Source organism: Oryzias latipes, chromosome 22 (assembly GCF_053564925.1).
Source record: "Oryzias latipes strain Hd-rR chromosome 22, Olatipes_Hd-rR_3.1".
Classification (NCBI taxonomy): Eukaryota; Metazoa; Chordata; class Actinopteri; order Beloniformes; family Adrianichthyidae; genus Oryzias; species Oryzias latipes.
The window spans coordinates 3,042,764-3,065,806 of NC_136258.1; the positions used below are offsets into that span (position 1 = coordinate 3,042,764).

Here is a 23,043-nt window from a genome sequence, read left to right on the forward strand (position 1 = left end):
GCAAGGCTAATCGCTACGATGTTGGCCTTTTCAGAGGGTTGTACACGTCACTCTGATCCATCAGGTCGCTAAACTAGAATCTAATACTGGGAGGTTCTGCAGAACTTTAGCCCGCTTTGCCGATAGCATTTTAGCCGATGCTAAGTGCATTAGCCTATTAGCCGCTGCCGTGCTTCACTCGTATTTATCTGAGCCGCTAAAAAGCACAGCAATCTGTGTTTTTATAAGTTGCTGGCAGCAACGTGGCTCAGAGTTTCTCTTTGGTATCCATCCCAAGTAAAAACTAAGTAGTTCATGTCTCATAACAATGAAAAAAGCTGCCTCTAGCTGAGGTCTTCCTGTTGTTTGTGTGGAGTAGAGCTGCTCAGAGTCTCCGTGTGCTCTGCTGCCAACTAGGGGTCAGAGGTTGAAGTGGAAAACAAGAGTCAAACACTGAAGGACGCTCAGAAATTATTAAATAAATATCGTCCTGACAGCATTTTGAATCAATCGCCAAATGAACTATCGCGATATTTTGCAGAATCAATTTTTTTCTAACAGTCCTAATCCAGATGGGCTCTGGAGAACTTAAGACAGGTCTGGACATGTGCAGGTTTAAGCAGGTGATCTTTGGACGACTGCAGGATTTGAATCCACAATGATGTAGTCTGTTACTATACTAACCTGCGTTACTGTGGTCCCAGCTCTCTTCAGGCCGTTGACCAGTTCCTCCATGTAACTCTCCTCACAAATCTCTAGATCAGTTGTACCCCGTCAGGTAAGATCTTGTATGGAGCTCTACCTGGAGGGGGATTGTCAGTGATCTTGTTTTTCTTTCACTTTTTAATAATTGATCCAACAGTTGGTCTCTTCTCATCCAGCTGGTTGTGTATTGAAAATTGGTTCAGTCCAGTCTTGTTCAGGGGAGCTATCTTGTCCTTGGTGTCCTTCGACAGCTCTTTGGTCTGGGTCGAAATGGAAAGGTTACATTGTGACTGCTTAAGGGTGTGGACAAATGTCCTTTATACATATAACCAGTTCATACAGGTGTCATTAATACATGACTCAGTGGAGGATAGAAGTACTTCTAAAAGGAGAAGTAGCAGGTCTGTGAGGGACACAATTCTTGCTTTTTTTAAAGGAAATAAATGCTTATTTACTCTACCATTATACAAATAAATACTTCAGAAGAAATCATGCAATGTGATTTCCTCAATTGTATTTTTTACATTCTGTGTCTCGCGGCTGTGATCAAATGTGTTTTTTGCTTTTGGGGAAAAAAAACAATGGCAACAAGAGGAAGTCTGCTGTGCTTATTTTGATCTGTTGTCCCAGTCAGAGAGGATTGTGACCCGTTTTAGGAAACTGTGGTCAGAGCCTAAGGATGTCTATATTCTAGTGAAAAGAAAATCTTTAAAATACGGTTTTAGGAACCTGACAAGAGCAGACTAAACACCTCACTCCAGGTTTGTTTTTAGGTTTGATAGAAATGAATAATGTAAAATATTGTGACAGGATTAGATTTTCTAATTTTTTTGATAAAAAGTCTCCAGCACTACAGAAGAAGAAAATGATCTGAAAACTGAAAAACTAGTAAGCTTGAATGTATTTGTTGAGTTTACTCTTGAAACATGTGCTGTTTCTTAGGATAAAAGTAAAGTCCCGGTCCATCCAGTGTGTTTTTGACAAATACTTAGCGGTGAGGAAAATGACCGAGTGGTCAGGTTGGTCCCACAGGCCACACTGCTACGCTGCTACATGATCACTGTGCCGTGGTTTTCTGGCATGGCACTATCAAGTTTCAATTTACATGTTAAAAAATGGATTTAATTTCATTGAGACTGGGGTGCAGCTCTGCCTGAACCTTTTTTTTTTACTTCTACCTAATGACAAAGCCACTTTCAAAGTGTGATTTTTGTTTAGTTACAACCACAAATGTTGGCACTCATACAAATCTGTCATGCAATGCTGCACTTAAAAGTTCACGTGTTCATTGCTTTTGTTTGCACTGGAACAACACAAAAGAATTGACTATAACTGTAAATCGGCTCTGTATAGACTTACAAACGTCGTTTACTTAATTACCACTTCCCTGTAGACTGTTGTCAGAATCACAGAAACAATGTCTCTTACTCATGCCACGACTATATAACATGATACAGTATGAAGCAATGCATTCAGAAAAATGGACCATAATATGTGATGATTTGGTAAATGTATATATACCATTACATACCTGGACCTTCAGTAGTGCTCCGTCTGAATCACTCAACCCCTCATTAACCATTTTATGACGCAGAAACGAGCTTTGCATTGAATATTGAAAATTCCTGTAGCCACAATAAATGCCTCTAAATAAACTGAATAAACAAAACAGTATAAAAATCTCGCTATGTAACTACAGCCAGGACAAAACATGGAAAACAACCACATACATTTACTTGGAATATTATTCATTATTTTTATCATTTCACTCATCAAGAAATCCGATTTTCTGAAGACCAAACCCATCTTCCTCTATTTCCTTCGACCACCCTGTCATGTAGATTATCGCCCTTCAGTTCCATCAAGAAGTCCTTTTCCATCATCCGTGCTGAGAGTCCAGTCTGTCCAGTTCTTCATATTCCCTTTAGAGCTGGAAATGTCCGCTCGACAGATACAGTGGACACGGTGACGGTCAGCGCCAAACACACAAATCTGTGCAGCTGCTTCAGGATTCACTCAGATTTTTCTGATGAAGGAAGTCAAGGAGATCAAAGGGAGATTTACCACACATTACAGTCAGCTCTGTTTTTAACTGAGACAGATTGAAAAGTGCTCCGTGGCTCTGTGTCAAACTGTCAAGGCTGCATGTGGAAAATGTTTCCTGTATTCCTGAAACTTCTGTCTAATCAGAAGGTTGGAATACTGTTATGTTGCCTAAGCCTGCTAGAAGGCCCTGCTGACAACAACTCAAAATCTGATTGGTTGAAAGAAATAAATGACTGAAATTGATTTCACATTAGAGGGCCTGCAGAACTCATAGTGAAGGCCTCTCTAGCTCTGACGCTGCCTGGCAGCAAAGGACAGCTGAAATGCGATTGGTTAAATGCTCCAATGTGAAAATACATTTGACTTAAAGCACCAACTCTTGTTAAAAGCACAAAGTCTTTCCCACTAATTGAATGCAAAGGGTCATATTGGTGTTAATATTAAATGGAAATCCAAAATTAGCTACATAAATGTACATGATGCTTTTAATAGCATAGTTGGCTAAACTACTGTGATGCTCATACATGGCATTTAGCTAAAATTAAATAACCTTGAAAAAAGAAAAAGGAAAAGCCAATATTGCCATCTTATCATGGTGTTAATATCAGAATTGTTTTTCAGATTAGCTAGCATGATGGTAACATGGAGACAATGTAAAACAGTGTACAGTACAGTGTAAAATTAGCTCTTTTAAAATGATTTTAAAAGACTTAGTTCACAATCCAAGTGGATAATGGCAATCTATTCATAACGCTAAAGAAACACTTGTATTTTTTATGGGTTGATGAATGCTTGTCTAATCCTATGAGTGTCCCATTCACACAGTCCTAGAAACAAAAATGTATGTGTGTTCTTTTTTGGCGGGAGGTTCTGAGGGACCTTACTTAACTCTGCGTGATATTGTAAAGTGTTTGCTGGCTTGGAGGTCAAGGATTTCTTGTTAAGGTTTAATGAGAGTAACTATTTTGAGTTGTTGAGACTTGTTCAGAATCAGAATCAGCTTTATTGGCCAAATCCACTGCATATACAAGGAATTTAGCTTCTGGGTCTTATGCTCTCATGTTGTTTTGGCTGTAAAAAACGTTGACATAAATATGTCAAGAGACTGAAGAGAGAGTCTCCTTTTTAAAGTTAGTTTACTGCTGCAGGTGAAGCTCCAAAACACAAATCAGAATAAGGAAAAAGACAAAATGTTAAAATAGCTGCACGTATTTTGCCCTCTGTCAAGTCAAAGTTCCTGATCTCACACGATGGGGCACTTCAGCAAGTTTGAGGGTCAAGCAAACCCTTTAAGTTCATTCATGGCCTTCTCGGAGAGTCCTAGAGTTTCCAGCGTGGCCATTCCGTCCTGGGCACGCCCGGTCTCGTCTGGTCTAGGAAGCACAGCAGGGTTGGGTTTGGTTGGTCCTTGGATGTGAGACCGCCTGGAAATGTCAGGTATTGTGACTTAGTGCAACCTTATGGGGGCGCTTTTCAGCGTTACCATGTGCCAAATCCGGATAAATGCAGAGTCAGGTCAGGAGGGGCATCTGCCATAAAAACTGAAATGACATCACATGTACAGATTGCTGGGGGGATACCTGAAGGGAGGAGCTAAAAGGAAAAATCAAAACTCACCCAATCTGTGTGTCAGTGTGGTGTCATGTTTTGCTTTAACATTCAAAAACCTGTGATGTCACAGCTCACAGTCAAACAGTGCCCTCCCTGTAGGTCAAAGGTCAACTTTAGGGCTGCACCATATGAGGAAAACTCGCAATATGAGATATTAGTGATCAATATTGCAATGACGATATTGCTTGCGATATATGAACAAATAGCAAAACGACCAAAAACATTTCCATTTTAACTGCAACAGTTTAATTTAAATAAGAGTCAACATACTTTAAATCAGGGGTGTCTAACTCAAATTCACAGCGGGCCAAAATTAAGCAGTGAAGTAAGGTCAGGGGCCAAACTCAGTATTTACTGAAAAATTAACTGCAACTGATATGTAATGTTTAACCTTTTCATGTCGAAACAAACTTTAGTTTTGCTTAAACACAGAATCTGGAACAACCAAAGCTTGACATCACAAACCCATGAGAAATTAAATTTGAAATAAAAGACACATCACTGATATTATTTTTTTAATTTAAATAAATAAATAAAGTATGTTTCTTCCCGTATCCTTTCAAGTTACTTTTTAAAGTAAATCTTTTTCAAAGCCAACACCAAAAGAACCAAAAATAATGTCATTCAATTAAAATCCAACATTTGAACTATTTACAGACCAGGGGCCTCATTTATAAACGTTGCGTACGCACAAAAGAAGGCGTACGCCACTCTCTACGCAATAGTTGAGATTTATAAAAAGCAAACTTGAGGGGAAAATGTGCGGTCCTTCACGCAAGCTCTGACCCAGGCGTACGCACAAAAACGGGTGAAATGAGAAACGGCGACGCCGTCGGCAGATGGAAGAAACACGTGAAAGTGAAAATGACAATACTGCCTCTCAGAAATAACATGAAGACTTCACAAAGCAAGTCTTACAGTTAACAGCTACACGAACACCCGTTTGATCGATCAGCACTGAAACAAACAAAAAAATCAAACGAAAATTACAACAAAAAAATTACAACAAAAGGAACACTTGGCAAATGAACACTTATTTGCCAAAAGAAAAGTGAAATATGTTCTGCAATATTGGCATGTTGTGCAATTCATCCTCATAAATAATATAGTTAACAGAACGAAATAATGTACAAAACTGATATTGGCCTCAATGTGTCCGTCTGGCGGAGCAGATATAGGTGCAATCAGACAGACAGATGGATAGATAGAGAGAGATGCATTAATTGTCCAATGGGGAAAGTTGTTTTCATAGTAAAACATTTCTTAAGTTGCCTCGACTTTGATGTCCAACCAATTCTTTTTTATTTCGGCTACGGTCCGAGGTCGTGAGGCTACAGCATTTACGGCGTCTGCCACCGTTTGCCGCTCACGTGCCTTTTTGGCATTAGTAATGCCCACACTGTGCCCTCCAAACAACACTTTTCTCCTCTTTTCCACCTCGCCAACGATAACTTCTACTTCACATTGAGTGAGGTTACGTTTCTTTGATTTCCTCTCTGTGTTTGCCATGGTTTCGCAATCAATGAATATTCATTTGTGGGCGTTTCACGGACTATTTATGGGCAACTATGGGCGTGTCATGTAGCCGCAAAAGCTGCGCTGCATTTAGAATCGGTTGTGATTTATTAAGGGAAAGATGCGTAGGATGTGCGTGCGCACGGTTTTATAAATCTGAATATTTCTGTGCGTACGCATGTCCTATGTTTCATCCATACGCCACTTCTGACGCAAATCCTACGCAAAGTTTTAGAAATGAGGCCCCAGGCCTTGAGAGAGACATTTATAGTCAGACAGACCTCTCCTCTTTAGCGAGAATAGCAAAATTAATATTATCATTAATTAACTGAAAATTGACTGACTTGTGAGTTAAATATGGCAGATAACGTTTTTATCTTGTGGGACACACACCAAAAAGCGAATTCTCCAGTACCAATAGCAGAACCGTTGAGGTCAGATCTTAACGATACTGCGGTCTTGAAGAATGTTGCCCCGGGGCGCGTTCAATACCGGTGTGGGTACCGGATGTTCTCGGGTTGCCGGATGTTCTCGGGGTCCTTCGGGGTCCTTCAAATGAGTTATATCACTAGAGGAGACATCACGTGGTTCCTCATGGGAGGTGAAAACCGCCATCTTGGTGAGGTCAAGTTTTGAAGACCAAACCACTTTTATAACATTTAATAAAGAGCTCTGTTTTTGTTTTCAATCACTTCATTATATGAAAAAGAAGAATGGCTTGAAATTGCTTAGTTTTGTTCAGAAATACAAACTTCACGAGTACCCCTAACTTAACTAGTATTAGACTACTTAGATTTTTTCTATGTTCCTTTATTTTATTTTACCTATGTTTTTATTTATTTGTGTGTTATGTTCATTGTTTCTTTTTTTCCCCTCTATTCTTTATTTTCTATGTCAATATGTTATATTTGGCAATGGTGACTGATCTTCGAGGCAATATTGATTACATCGTTATTGTTCATTGTTAACGTTAATGTCATTGTTAATGTATGATACAAAAGGGCGACAGTGGCTCAGGTGGTTGAGCGGGTCGTCCAATGATCGAAGGGTTGGCGGTTCGATCCCCGCTCCCACCAGCCAAAATGTCGTTGTGTCCTTGGGCAAGACACTTCACCCTCCTTGCCTCCAGTGTGGCTCCACTGGTGTGTGGATGTGTATGAATGATCCCGGTGATGGTCAGAGGGGCCGTAGGCGCGAAATGGCAGCCACGCCTCTGTCAGTCTGCCCCAGGGCAGCTGTGGCTACAACCATAGCTTACCATCACCAAGTATGAATGAGGAGTAAATGAATAATGGACACAATGTAAGCGCTTTGGGTGTCTTGAAAAGCGCAGATAAATCCAATCCATTATTATTATTATTATACCGCAATTGTCAATAAAGTTTTAAAAAAAACTTAGCGACGTTAACTCATTGGTCGTGGCAACTTACAGCCAATCAAATAGTGTGACGTCATCATTGGTCGAAGGACCCCGAAGGACCCCGAGAACATCTGGCAACCCGAGAACATATGGTACCCACACCGGGGCTCGTTCAATACCGGGGCTCGTTCAATACCGGGGCTCAGTACCCATCCCTACTGGAGCATGGTTGTCAATGACTGTCTGAAAGAAAGAAGGCACGTGTGCTGGTTTCGACTGTACGCCAACTTACTAGCAATGAATTGTGGGATTTGTAGTAATTGCAGTATAGTATATACCACGGGCCAGCTCTAATGCACACTTGATATGATCTCGCGGGCCAAATTTGGTCCCCAAGCCTGAGTTTGACACAGGCGCCTTAAATAATACTCCATATTAAACTAATCTACATGGGAGGGGAGCATCTAACATAAAATAGGGGCTCTGTCCAATTGGTCAAATGCATAAATGGATTTATTCGTCAAATACTTCAAGCTGCCATAAGATTGTTTTAACACTTTCAAAGTAACCATTTATTGCGATTTCCGCCCTCTTTTGCGATATGCATATTGCACAGCTCGATGTTGCGATAACAATACATGTGTGATATATTGTGCAGGCCTAGTCAACTTCATAAAATCTTTCATTTCTCTTTAGAAAAGCCTGACGCATATATGGGCTTCACATGTCAAATCACCCCCCCCCCCACACACACACACAAAAAGAAAACCAAAAAAAGAAAAAATTAACGAGGAGGTCAAAAATTTGTGTTTACCGCTGTTGTGACGTCATCGTTTTAGGGGTGCCCATTTACCCCGCTGACAGCCCATAATGTTGTGATGAAGGCTTTCACTGCTGTGAAAGATGCCAGATTTTTGGTTCAGTCTTCATACTTGGCTTGTAATGGTGTCAAAAATCAGCCTTTTATTGCTGCACATTACAGCTCTTTAAATTTCAGCACAAGGACTGTCAATGGCATTTTGTCCTCTGCTTCTGAGCCCATTGTGGCCACGGCTTTTTAGTATAATCCTTGGCTGAAGAGAGCAGTGTTTTGTTAATAAAGGCCTTTTGAAGTGAGGCTTCTCTTACAGTCTTGTGTGAACAAGGCAGCACAAGAAAGCATCGGTTGTAATCTGTCGATTTTGTGCTTTAAAGACCTCTGGAGTTATGCCAGGAGTTTGCTGAGAGCTTTCCAGTGGTTACCGCTTCTTGTTTCCACACTGTCATCCTCTCCTAATGTGTGCATTTGTCTGGCTTGTAAGACACAAATAGAAAACTATGAGAACAGTGAACCACACAAAGGGTTGTTGGTTTTTTATTTGTTTAAATTGGTTCAGATTGTGCGTTTTGTTGCTGTCAGCATAAATCCTTGATGAAGTTTAAACCTGCAAGGAGATTTTCTGAGAGTTTCCAGGAATAAAGAAAGCCCCAGCACTGCTTAGAGTTTTATAATACTGACAGTTTTGGAAGAGTAACCATAGCGACGCTAATGTAATATTCTAGGTAAATTTTCTTGTAGAGAAAGGAACTTTTCTTTAGTTTCATTTAGCTGCTACTTGGTTGAAGTTACTGTGCCAGGGTCCGACAAACATTGTCATTATTTTTATTCGTTGCATTCAGAATTCTCTTTTTTTTTTAGTGGACTTTCCTGAATTTTTGTACGAAGCCAATTGAAGAAAGTTTTAAGTTGGATCTGATTTATCTCAGTGCCACCAAGCTTGTTCCTTTTGTACTATTTCCTGCTAAGTATTATAAAAACATGCTATTGCCAGTGTCACTATTGAACATGTCAATGGACATTTGCCTATAATCAATAGACCCTGAAGACCTGATGTGATGCCATGATTGTAATACCAGTTTTTAAAGGACCTACTGTATATCATGCTTTTTTGAAAGGTCTTTCAGAGTAAACTATGATATGATATTATATTACCTTTGGCACACTAAAAACAGAATTTTCATGAAATATGAGTTATTATTGCTACTCATTTCCTACCCGGAAGTAAAACGACTTGAGCTCTGAGGCTCCGCCTTTCACTCCTTGTGGGTGCCGCCCATTTCATGACGTCAAGCTAGAGCCGTCATCGGAGGTGTGTCTGCGTTTCTCCCACGAAAACAAACATCCAAACGTTTGCAAAGATGGATGTGCACATTGTGCATTTAGAAGGAACGCATTTTTGCAGATCACCGCTAGCTCTGCGGAAAAGTGTGTGTGTTAGCCTGGGGGCGGAGCTGACAGGCCAGATTCTTCCTGGAAGGGGCGGTTCCCCACTTATCTATGTGAGAACCTACTCGTTTTCGTGGATTGGGAGGGGCTGGTGTTCATGAGCGCAGGTTTTTAGAGAAATGCTCAGAAATCCATGAACGAATCAAAATATAGCTTTGGGGTTGTTTTTTTGTGAGGTATTAACATTGTAATACACTTAAAAGCTCAAAAAGTTGATTTTTCATGATATCGACCCCTCAATCGTCTCTTTGATTAATTTAGATGGCTGTGTTGCAGAGATAGACTTAGTTCTGAAACCATTACAATGAGTTTTTCTATTGATTGTGAGTTTTTCTGACCTTGTTTGAAGAGTCTCACCTCCAACCTCTTGACAAAACAAAAAGCAACAATTAGCAATTTAATGTGCTCAGTTCAAAATTTACCATGGGATAAAGCTGATCTAAAATCAGCATATTCATTTCTATCAGACATAAGGTGCATGCACTTGTCAGTGTATTTAATTCTACCTAAACCTTGCGTAGATAAAAATAAATAAAAATACTATATAAAAAAATGCAGAATGTTTTAGATGTTATTTTTCTCCTGACCAAATGGGGAAAACCCAATTTAGGAAGATATCAAATTCATCCCTGCCTGTCAATACCCTTTGTCCATTAAAGCTTTAAACATGCACCCGTACGGGTGTTGTGGGTAATCGGGTTGTCTGGGCTCGTGGAGGGCAGTAGAGTTGAGTGGCTGTGTTTTAAGGGGAGCTCAGGTGTGTCTTGCAGATCCCTTGAGGCTTGTACGGCCACCTAAGGGGCTGTCATGAAACTGGAACGTAGCGTTGGTGTGCATGTGGTTGAGTGTGTTGTAAGTATTTGTAAGGATAATGGCGCCTGACTGACCTTACTGATCGTACAGGACACGTGCTTGTAGGACGTCCACACAAACTACACTCTGATTGTCTATTTTCCTAAATTCAATCAGTCAAGCAGACGAGAAGGGCACACTTATCACCTAAACAGCACTAACAGCCCTTTTACAGTCCAAATGACTTGTTGGTGTTTAAAAGATCAAATGTCTGTACGACACGCCTGTGTCTCCCCTATTTCACCCATACTTACCTTTGGTATCATTGTACCTTTCTCATCCGATGTTGTTTAGTATTCACTACAACCTTTTTTCTTTGTGCATGAAGATTTTCACTGTACAGGCTCACCAAACAATCTACGACCTTGATATTTTGTGGGGGCCAACTATACCAGTTTGCTCATTTTTCTCCCACAAATAGCCCATTTCTTCCCGTAAGGGCAGTTTTGACTGAGGCTTAAGCCTGGTGCATGTTGGGAAATTATCTGGGGAAAGTCCGGAAGAAAATGCTGAGATTGAGACATTGTTAAAACCCAAACATTGCCTGGTCTGTTAGTGATTGTTTTTTCTATCAAATCCCACACATCTCTTCGTATGGACAGTATTACTAGTGACAGCAGATGTGACTTCACTCCTCTCTGCAGACTTTCCCATGAATTCTAGGAGCTAAACTGATATTTTTCTCTTGCCTGGCATAGTGGGACTGGTTTTGATTGTGGATAACCACGGTATTCATTTAATGGGGCTGTTGGTGGAAGCTCCTTCCTCAGCAAGCCTGTGCATGCATGCATTAGATCCCTCATAGGATTAGAATAACTCTACTGTTTTCAAATTTTACAGCAGATTTCTGCTCAACGATCAATCTTCATTATTTGTTCAAACCTGTTTACTGCTGCTTCTAGAGAATATTACAGATTACAATAATGAGGTAGGGATTTTATTATCGCTCCACGTGAATTTCCTTGATCAATAGTTGACCGGTTTTCCTTTTCTTTTTTAGGGGACATCATTTTCAACGCCCGGTATCCAGCTCTGCCTCCTGACTTCATTTTTGGAGAAGACACTGAGTTTCTGCCCGAGCCCTCTGAGCTTCCTGTGAGTATCCGGGCACGGGGTCAAATCTTGACTTGCTGCGGTATGAATTGTGAATTCTTATCTTTGACATTTTCTGGTCCACCTGACTTGAAACAGTAGATTTTTCCAAACCCAGAGGCAGTTTTCCAGAGAAACTTCCTCAGTTTTGCTCTGCTTTTGTTCCTCGGTCAGTTTTGACTTCTTTTTTTATCTGCACAATCAGTTATTTCTTTGAAGCTGGGACTCCGTGGGAAGCTAGTCTAAACTGCATCAAATGAGGTGTGAATCCCTCTGCATGATAGACACCATGAATTCACTATCATCAGCTTAGCAGTCTGGCTCCATACTTTCTGTGTTGAGTTTGCAGGAACACTTTGTGCCCAAGTGGGTTTGTTCTGAGACTTTTAAAGGAGGATTTAACAGTCTTTTCTGTTTTTTTGACTTTGTTAAACAGGTTGGTTACAAGAGTAAAGTGCTGCAGCTCATACATTGCAAAGGAAAGTTAGACCCCCTGAACAACCTTTGGAATAATTAGAAACAATACTTGTTATAGCAACAAATTGCAAGCTATTGCGGCTCATTGGGGGGCCCATTCACACCGACAAGCTCCTCCTTGGATTGTCAGGTTCTCCTGTCAGGAACAAAAGCTTAGCTAAACTCTGGAGCAGAACAAATAAATGATCCCTGGTCCGCTGCAAAGTGAGGGACTGTCCTCACTTTCACATGTGTTCTGATGCGTTCTACTTCAGAGTGGGTGCTCCTCTGACCTAGACAAAGCAAAGAGCAGAAGTGAACCAAAAAGAGTAAATAATGGTTGTGCTGTGCAGTATGAGCAGTGAAAAGAACTGCATATAGCAAAAAATGTTTGTGGGAATCATGAGAAGGTTTAACTGACAAATCGGAGGCCTCAATAAAAGTATCCTTCAAAACGTTTGATTGACAGCTTTCGTGCTTACTGACGTCGTCTGGCTCCAACATTTCATCGTCCATACTGTGGAAAAAATGCCCACTAAATCGACTTCAGTTAGTTTGAACCTGAAGCCATTTTCTATGAGGTGACTTCACACTCACTCTTTGCAATTTCAGTCAGTGTGTGGATGGATGTTCAAGCGCCATGAATACATGTTCCTTCCTGGTCAGAGGTTGACCCCCCCCCCCCAAGCGGCTACCTGTTGATCATTTTCTGACAGATTTTGAGAATGTTGTGTGTGAAAGAAACTAAAATGAATGAGGAAATGAAATGTGTTACCAGCCAATCCAACCTGAGTCCACTGGACTATCCGGGGTAAAATCAAGCTGATTTGGATGTTGAGGCATTTTCCGGGCATCTCTGGTCTGCATCGTACTGATAGAGGAGAGGATTTACCTCATGGTTTGACGTCAGTGCATCATGTGACAAAATGCTACTTGTGTGATATGATTTTGTTGTGTTTGCTAAATACTTAATGTTGGTGCGATGAGTTTACAGATGGAATGACTTTTGTCCAAAACTCTTTGACCTTTGACATTATAAAAGCCAAAATGCTTCTAAGCCTTGAACAGAGCTGGTAGGATCACGCCGTCTGTTGGGTCAGCCATGTTTGTTTGCTCTTTAAAATGGTCAGAGTGAAAAATGTGCTGCGCTGTTAAGTTCCACTTGATACTTTTAAGTCAAATCATGTTAAATTTTTAACTACTGATTATGTAAAATTTACAAAGACAAAATCATTTACAGATCGTAATTGATGCATCTAATAATCAATTTTCCTTGTTTTATGGCCATTAATACCCACAGAGTGAGCCTGCCCTGCTCCCCGTCATCCAACTGTTAACACTCTCCCGCTAGCGACAATGCCAAGCTAACATTAGCGGTGCAACAACATGGCGAGCAGTATCGGAGCTATCCAGATGCCAGCTCGAACAAAGAACATAAAGACGTACGTGGGTGTATTTGTGTGTGGATGCATCAGAATGGAGCACAGCTGGGCGCTGTTTTAATTTCCATTTTTTACTTTCATGTCCTTTTACCATTCATTTATTATTGCTGTTTGTTTTTCATGAGTTCATGTCAGTGTAGAGCTGTGCCAGCACCTTTACAGCTTGCTGATGAAGCAAATCCAGTTCTATTTGGCTTCTTCAATCCCCACAAAGTTGTCCAGAGCTATTTCTGACACCGTTTAGTTCACTAAAGCTAAATTCCCCCACTTGTGTCAGAGTCTGGGAGAAAAAAAGCGGAGAATTGCTCACTGTCTGGTAAATCCAGCTGTGCACATACGGGGAAGTACCTCTGCTTAGCCAGTGCTCTGCAGGGCTTTTATTGTTTATTTTTCCCCACCGTGTTGTGCCTCGTCTCACTTCTCGCTCTTCAGTCCCCTTTGAAATCCTCCCTCTCCCCCTCACTCCCTCTGTGTTCTGGTGAATTTTCAGTAAGGACTTCCCCCTTTCTCCAAAACCTCAGGATTCTCAGCAAATCCTTCAATTTCAAGCCGACTCTCAGAGGAAACGTTTACTGTCAGCCCTGCGTACGTCTGAAATGTGCCAAACCACCCATTAGATTAAGAGTTTTGAAGGAGTAAAGTGAAACCTCATCTTAACTGAGTCTTAATACTTAAGAAGCAGAACTTCAACACACAAAGTTTTAGACAGTTTGGAGGTAACAGTTGGTCTAATTTTAGATCTTGTGTTGGTGGAATGCTTCATGTTTTAGCAACACTGTTGTTCTTCTTTACAGCCAGTTAAGGGCTGTCATTACCTTCTCCATTCAGGCTTGTGTTTTTCTCCTCTTTCATCAGGCCCTGGAAAGGTTTATCAAATGCTTTTTTCTTTTTTGTATAGACTCATAATAGTTGTTTGTAAAGACAAAACCATGTAAAGCTCGGTGCTGTTCGGCCCGATACCGAATGAAGTTGTGAAGCGGGGCAGAATCTGTCACCAGCAAGTAAATCACTTTGTGTTTACAGTTATTTCACAAACGGATCCGGAAATTCTGACATTACAAAGGAAACAATAAAATATGTTTCTTGTCAGGAAAAGATAAATAGTAAAAACTGAAAATAACAGGGAAAAATGAAGGCTGCTTCTAGAAATCTACATTGATGCACATCACTGCGTTCTGGACCTGCTAAACTCTAGTTTAAACGTTGTTTTTTTTCTCTTTTGATCGTGGTTAATCATTAGCCGAGTCGCTGAAGCCATTTTACTCTCAAAAACGTTCCTTCTATCTGGGGCTAAAATCTGCTCTTTGGAAAGATCTCGAGTTTTGAAACTAAAAAGTAAAAATCAACATCTTAAAACGTATATCTAAACACGAAAACCACTTAAAACACAAAAACTGGAGAATTAAGCTGCTCCTAGAAGTTATTTAAGAGTTTGTTCCTGTTTATAATGAGGTTTCATCTGCTGAAGGGCTGTAATGAAGCAAGTGGTGTTGAAAATACTTGTTTTCCTGGAAAGATTGTTGTGCTGTGGTCGTCTTGAGCAGCCTCACCACAGGAGGAACACAACTTTTCCTGTGACATAGGGACCCGGGGGCCGGGGCCTCATTTATGAAGACCTCTGCGGGAAATCCTTCTGTAAACCAGGTGGAAATCTGAAAAAATATGTATATATTTGAAAAGAATAAAGTCTAGGGAAGTCATGCCACACATGTACTAACATAAAGTGTTAACTTTATCATTATAAGTATTTATAGTAATATACAGTAACATAAATAATAAATACCATTATTTATACTTTGTTTCTAGCCAAACACTGACGGCATGATAACACACCGTCACCTCCATGCCCTATGACTGAAGAAGGGGGCTTTTCCTGTTCTCATTAAGACCGACTGTTTTCTACGGAGAAGCCTGAAAACGTTCTTACTCGTCTTGTGTTTAGATTTGACTGTACGCTAGACTCTGTTGAGATTCTGGCGTAGCTTGATGATGGGGGGCCTGGTTCTGATGGACCGCCTCCTCTCTCCAGATGGGAGTGGAGGACGGACTATGTCAGCATGTCTGGGACGAGGAGGGTCATCTTCTGAACATATGCTACGAACTTTCCTAAACAACCAAAGCTACTTTAATGCAAACTGTACATCAGGCTGTGTCTGTAATGTATTTAGTATTGGGAAGAAGCAGTTTGCTCAAATAAAGTGAAATGACAGACAAATCGCCGAAAAGCCTTTCAGTTAACTTCAGTCCTAATTGGTGATCTTTCTTTTTGACGCATTTTAGGTACTCAGACTATTTAAATTAGCAGCAAGAAATCACTGCAGCTATTTTTTCCAGCCACCTGGCTTTTCCATTCTCCAAAGGAAATCCCCTGAATTTTTCATACCATGCAAACCCAATAACATACCACTACCATGGAAGACTAGATTTACTGTCAGTGCAACACAAATAGTTTGATGTTTATTGCTTGTCTGCCTTGTAGGTACTAAAGGTACTAAAAGAGTTTTTTTTTAAATTAACCCTTTTATAATTTTGTCTTTTTATAGTTATTTTTTGAGTTGCTGTTAATTGGTTCTACCCTAGATGAACAAACGAAAAAGAATTGTCAAATGAATCTTAAAATCCCAGAAGAAATGGGTTCCTGGGTTCTCCAGGGTTAAAAGATTCCTCCTAGTATTTTCTAGTTTTTTGTCATCAGCGATATCACACAGCCAGGAAATCAAACGGAAAGTTGTTGAGTGAACAGGCTTTAGTTTGTTTAATGAAATTAGTTACGAGTGCTGTTCTAGTGAAAACAGCAGGGCAGGTCTACCCACGGGGCTGCTGGGAAAAATGAGGAACCAGGAGGAAGTGATGCAGATGGAGGCAGGAAGGGAGGAAAGGTTCAGTGTTTCTTAAAATTCATTACACAAATAGTGTTGCACAACACAGTTTCAGCTCCTAAAGACAAACTAACAGGTTTGTATACATTAAATATAAACATGATTATTTTGAGGAAGATTTTTTTTACGTCTACTTTAAGTTTAGTTTATTAAATTATGTTTTTTGTTAATTAGTAATGCTTGGTTATCTTCCAAAGTGAACTATTACAGATAAAACAAACTTATAATTATGCAATGATTTCTAGGAATTACACCAATATGATTAAAAAGGAAGTATGAATCACCAACTATATGATAAAAATAGTGGAGCGCTAACAATAATGTAAAAAGCGCAAGAGCTCCAGTCTGTATAGTAGCCTGATATGGAGAAAGCCCAAACAGCACAGTTATTAGTAATCAATATTAGAGCCATCACTTAGAAACCCAAAGATTTCTTTTCAGTTTGTGCTGCTCTTAGTGTTCTTTTATTTGGTTTCATGTATCGTTTCTCCAGTTTGGACCTGCTTATTGATGTACATGTGCATGGACTTTGTATTTGGGGAGTTCCTAAGCTTTTGCCATTCATCTCCTTCTGTCGTGGTTTAGCCCTGCACCTCTGCCCTTACTGCCTTCCGCTTATTATTCCTCAAGCTGGTAAGAGTAGCAGATGAAAACGAAGTCTCAGTTTATAACTAAAGTTCTAGAGAAGTGCTTAAAAAGCAAAAAAGTCAAATATTAGGTTTTAAAAGTCAATTTACTGTTGTAATTAACGCTCATAGACTATTATTAAAAGCTGTAATGCAATTCATCCCAAGCAGAAGGAAATTGTTATAATCCAACAAATATACATGGTTCTTATACCACAATGACAGATCTTTGATGTGATCCTAAGAAAAAGGGTGCCTAATGGAAAAAAACTTCCTCTAGATGGAAAAAAAGAAGGGCAAAACCTCCAGCAGATCTAGAATTTTTCAAAGTTCAGCTTCTGTCATGTCCCAAAAATTTCTGCTTTTGTTTTAGTTATGAGGGAATTGGAGATTTTATTCAAACAATCTGTGATCTGTATTTCTCTTAGATGTAGCTGTAGCCATAGGAACTTTATTATATCTATTTGTTTATATTGTTATGTAAGACATGAATAATGTCTTGTATAAAGCATGTTTGCCACAGTTCAAAAGTCTGAATAAAAAAAGCCATAAAGAATTGAATTCACCAAAACCAGGGTCCAATTGGACCATCTGCTGCTCCTTAAAACAGCTAAACTGTTGTCAGTTTGAGTTTACCATCAAAGAGCGTATCTATAGACATAAAAACCAAACTGTGTTTAGATTTGACAGCTCTGTGCTGAGATCCACACAGAGCTGGATGAGGGGGGTTCTGGTTCTGGCTGGCGGAGTGCATGTCTGGGACGAGGAGGGTCATCGTCTGAACAAGCGAAGCCACTTTAATGCAAAATCCAAATGATAAATCTTTGTTCAATAAGAAACTCAAACCTGAGTTAAGTTAAGTTCACAACTAAATCAGCCTTTTTCCATTTTTATCAAATAGTGAGACGTCTCATGTCCAAGCAAGATTTAGAGAAGTTGACTCATGCCTTCATCTCCTGCAGGCTGCATTACTGTAGTGGTAGGCTGTCTGCTTTTCCTCTTTTAAATGTGCACACATTTAGAAGTTCAGTCAGAACAGTGCTCTAAGAATTTGGACCAGAACCAGGAGAGCTAAGCACATTCTCTGGTTCTTACATGAGCTTCCAGCTCAGTATGGCATAGATTTTAAAGTACTGCTGCTGGTTTATGAACCACTTAATGGTGTGGGATAAAATACTTATATTACCAGAGCACAGACCCGGCAGAGATCTGAGATTTGCAAAAAGCAATCATCTGGTAGAATCCAAGAGCCAGAACTAAGCAGGTTGGAGCTGCTTTTTGCCGGTGTGCTGCACTGGACCCAGCCTTTTTTGATGAGATCAGGCGTTTAGCATCTTTAGTGATAACTATGTTCAAACCTCAAGTGTTCTATTTCGGTGGTGTTGTTTCAGTTGCTAAAGTCTTACCATTTCATGCACCTTGTTATTATTTTGATTATTCTGTTTATTTCTTCAGTTTTTTCCGTATACTGCAGAAGCTTTTGCGTCTGCGTCTGAAATGCCTCTGCATAGGAAAGGCGCTGTACAAGTTAAGTTGTCTCCCCTTACCCTGCCTTGGTGCATGTATCCCATCCCACAGTATCCACACGAAATGTCCAGACGGACAAAGTCCAGTGCCTTCTAAAAATCCACAAAACTCATGGACTGGATGTCCAAACTCCTGAGTTTGTTTAAAAATTAAAAAGTGTTTCTATGTGCAATGTTCGAGACAGAACCCACATTGTTCTTCCTAACTTTCTATATTTCCTATTAATTGGACTCCCTTGTCCATTATACTAACGTAGGGATGGGTACCGGTACTAGACTTTATTCTGCGCAGGTGCCAAACTGGTAATTTTGAAACAGTTGTAGTGCATTAACGGTTGGACTGTGCATTAGCAAGACTTTGGCGATATGATCGGTATCACGATACACTAGTCACATTACAATATAGATCCCAAGACTGTGCCAGAGACAACATATCACTTTATTTGAAAGAATATGACTTAAAAAAAACGTTGTCTGTAAACTAATACACCTTTCCCATAAATAAAATTGTACAAAGACATTGTCTTTAACTATCAGAGCTTCAAGCAACTGTATCTGACATACAGTACAGTGACATACACTTTTAATAAAACGGTCCAGGTGCCTAAGTGGTGCTTGAACAGGTGCTTTAAAAAATTATAATATTCTTTTCCATAAACATTTGTGACGAAGCAGCGTCACAGAGTAAAGAAGATCACTAAAATGTGCCTAAAATACCTTATTTTGTCTTTTCTGCTAGTCTGCACTGCGGTGCTGCGTCTGTTTTCACACATGCTGAAGTACACACAAATTCCACCGCCTGTTGCCCGACATCCGTCCACCATCAGATCCAGCAATACTTTATCCAAGTGTACAACCTTTTGCCTCTCAGTGGAAGAATAGAACATGTGTTTTTCTTCTTTTAGCTCGTCCTTTTACGAGTTGCTTCAGTGATTGCACATGTGAGTTCAGTTCAAGGATGGTTGACCTTCCTGCATTTACCTGGACTTGGGAACGGCACATGGAAACGCGACAGAGTGCCTCATAGAATAAAATAGTTGATTGTCATCGTTCAGACAAAAAAGGTGAATCAACAAACAAAAAGTACAGACCCTAAAGTGTTGCTCTTCTTGGAGGGTTGAGAACATAATCAAAGGATCCAGAGTGTTGGAGGAACTCTACCTTAACCACCTGAGGGTTCTAACTGCATCATTAAACTCATGAAAAGCACATTTCCATGGTTTTACCAGTGAGCTTTCCTTGTCTGTACCTGTCTGCTTCATTTGGTTTAACAGCCTCTTTTACATGTTGTGTCTTCCACCATGTTTAAAGGTTGCTACACAGCACAGGGACTGTATATATTTGTTTGATTCAAAACACTGCAGCCTTGCTTGTAGAAAGCTTTTCAAATGCTGACTCCAACAGTGGAGCTCACTGCTGCCTCAATTAGTTGCTTGTAGCAGGTTGCTTTGTGGTTTCCATTGAAATCAATAATAGGCTAGGTGCGTATTTTGCACAGTTCTGTAAGATTTGGTGCGACTTGCCATTGTTGCAGCAGTGGTCCCATAGAGTCTTGTACTATTAACTGAGCAGATCAGACCTTGTCATACAAGACAAATCTGGCTTTGTTTTTTTGTGGTGAACGTAGGTTTCATTTTGTAATGCTATTGCTTTTACGGCATTGCATTGCAGATTTTTTTCACCAGGCCTGTGAAAAAAATCTCAGAGAACAACTAAAGTGTCATATTTTATGATCAAGGACAAGAAAGTAAGTTGGGCCTCTATAGCCTCACACCTACATAGCAAAGAGCAGACAGATCACTAAACAATTGATAATACTAACAGTATTAAGCTGAAAATGTTTCACAAACTGTTACATTTTTGTATATTAAGTGTGCAGAAAACTCAAAAACTTGTTCTGACAAGAAGATCTATAATTTACCTGGCTTAAAAAAGAAGTGATCTGTTGTACCACCAATACAACTGGTGTCCCTTCTGATTTTGAAATGTTTGAAAAGACAAACAGAAATAAATCAATGTTTTGTGTTTATACATGTTTTTCTTGTCATTACTGTTGTGTAAATCATTGACTAGAATTGTGGAAAATAAGTACTATGGATATGTGAGCAATCAATTCATAGTGTTAAAATAACTACAGCATATTATTATTATCATTACTATTAGGTACTATACTAGTCTTTGGTTTTGTTTTTTGGGAAATAAAAAGCCCTCATCCTCCAAAAGGTTGGTGATCCCTGGTCTGGACTGTGGCCTACCACTAATACTGCTGTGTTTGAAAGGTTTAAAAATAAAAAAAAAAGGTAAAACTCAATTAGTAGAAGTTTGCTTTTATAATATGAAAAACCATGTAAACTTATATTAGATCTCATTCAAGTTCTTAACCTAAAGTTTTTTATCATGACATTTAACAATGAAATATCTTTTTTTCATATTGCAGAAGAGGATCTACAATTGTTTACAGAACAGTATTACTATTCTAATTTTGTTGATTCCTGTTGCTGGAAAACTGTCAGTCTAGGGTAAGAGGGGGGGGGGGGGGGGGGGGTACCACCACCACCACCACTATTATTAACACTCATTAGGCTTTAAACAATTAATTAATTCCTACATAATTTGAAGCCACCAACCAAAACTCATGAACTTGCTTCAGTAATTTTTAAAAGTCTTATAATTTTATTTAGAATTGCTTTTAAAAGCAGCCAAGCAAACTGTTCAATCCAATAAAAACATTAACATAAACCAAAATAATTCACAAACAGAAAAGATAGAAAAACAGAATTATATTAATATTAGCCATTTGACATTAATTTGTCTCTTTTAAAAACATTGAACTGATCAATCACTTCACTTCCTGCTTTTATTATAGGATGTGATTAGATTGATATGTTACATTTGATTATTATTATTTATTTTTACATCTTTTGTGTTAACTAAAACAGCTAAATAGCTAAATAACAAGGTCATAGGCTGAATCTAAACCAGCACTGGCCAGTCTCTGTCCCTGAGGGATTTCCATGTCCCTCCCAGAAGGACTTTAGTCCCGACTGCCCTTGTGGGTGGATATGGGCAAACTAGGACGGGGTACAAAATGTCAAGGTTGTAGACATGCACCTCACTGACTAAAGTGTTTCGTAAGCTCACTGTGCTACAGCATCACCCTTACTTATAAGTGTGTGTAACTTACAGTATCCTTCCAATACTTTAAGGTACTTGCCACACACACGACAATGTGTACGCTCCTTTTTAGTGACATCCCTTTAAGTGGCCACACAAGCTTCAGTGGAGCTGCAAGACATAGACGCTCTTATCTACGACCCTCCAGCAGCCAGAACAACACAAAAACCTGCAGCATAAGTACAGGTCAACCCCTCGAATGGGTGACTAACTCTTTAACCCGGTGTGTTCTACCGAAGCGCCAAGATAGATGAAGAAGAAGCCACGCTTCCACCCTTGAGGCCCGCGATTGGTCCCCCTTGTTTCTACCCTTCTCCCATCAGATGAGAGGAAATGTTCTCAACCTCACATTACCCATGGTAACCTTGAATGCCAGGCATTAATGAGCATTTCCGATCTGTATCAGCAGCTTGTCCCCTTACTGTTCTAACAAAGGGCCTCAGATGCCCCATAAACCAAGAAACGCCATTGTGGCCACAGTGTACAAACCGCTACAAACCGTTTCCTTCCTGCCTTTGCGAATAATGCATTCCACTTTTTTAGAGTTTGCCATCGGTAGTGCTCAGTGATTTTCTAGGCCTTCTTTTAATGGTCAGTGCATTGTCTGCAGCCATGCAAATAAGAAAAAGAGTTGAGCAATTAAAACCAATGAAAGGGAGGGAAAAAAAGGGGATTGAAGTATTTAAACCTAAGCAGGACCAGTCAGCCCTTACAGGGCTTATACCTTCATTAAAAGTCTTTAACGGTGTTATTTCTGTCAAGAAGTTGTTCCGTGTTGGACACAAGCCTATAAAAATCACAAGTTACTATAAAAAAACAAACACTGGGCTGAGAGTGCCAAGTGTCTTAAACACATGACAAGAGCAATTTAGCGTGATCTTACACTTGGCACTCTCGGGGGGCGAAAGAGGGTGTGAGCCCACTCTTGAATTAGAGACTAACAGAGATTAATTTAATACTTGGGAGTTTTTAATGCCTCACACTTTCAAGTCTACAGCGATTTATTGGATCAGGCTGCCAGCATCTATAAAAATCACATCGAAGACGTAAAAACAAATATCATCTTTTGGCCTATATAATTATCTTGCCATTTCAGATGGCAGTCTCTCTCTTATTGGCCTTAATATTGGATCGAATGATACAGACGGATGGCAAAGGAAGACATAATTCTGTCAACTTGGGTCTTTTCAGTGTGAAGATGCCCAATTTAGGTGCACTCTTTTTTATTTTTTATTAATTTGATTTTTTTCTCCTTAAGGAAAGCAGCGGCTTTACTGAGCTCTTCCAAAACAACGTTTGCATCGTACTCTGACAGAAACTGCAGTTCAAAAGCACAACTAAAGTCTGGCCCATGTGGAAATACTGCAACATAACTTAGAAATGTTCAACGTATGAATGCCACTCATAGAAATGTAAAAGGTGGAATTCTTGATATGAATATGATAACTGGAAAAAAAAGTATGGTAAGTAAAGCGTTGTACAGGGGGGGTTATCTAAAACTGCTTCCAATCCTT

At 39.7% G+C, this 23,043-nt stretch overlaps 1 protein-coding gene across 1 annotated transcript in view; it reads left to right on the top strand.

Annotated features, from left to right (window-relative positions):
* Positions 1-23,043, top strand: part of babam2 (BRISC and BRCA1 A complex member 2) — a 100,485-nt gene that overhangs the window by 3,234 nt on the left and 74,208 nt on the right. The window contains exon 4 of the mRNA XM_004082797.4: positions 11,335-11,429. Within this exon, the coding sequence (XP_004082845.1) occupies positions 11,335-11,429 (95 nt within the window). The remainder of the gene's footprint in view (positions 1-11,334; positions 11,430-23,043) is intronic.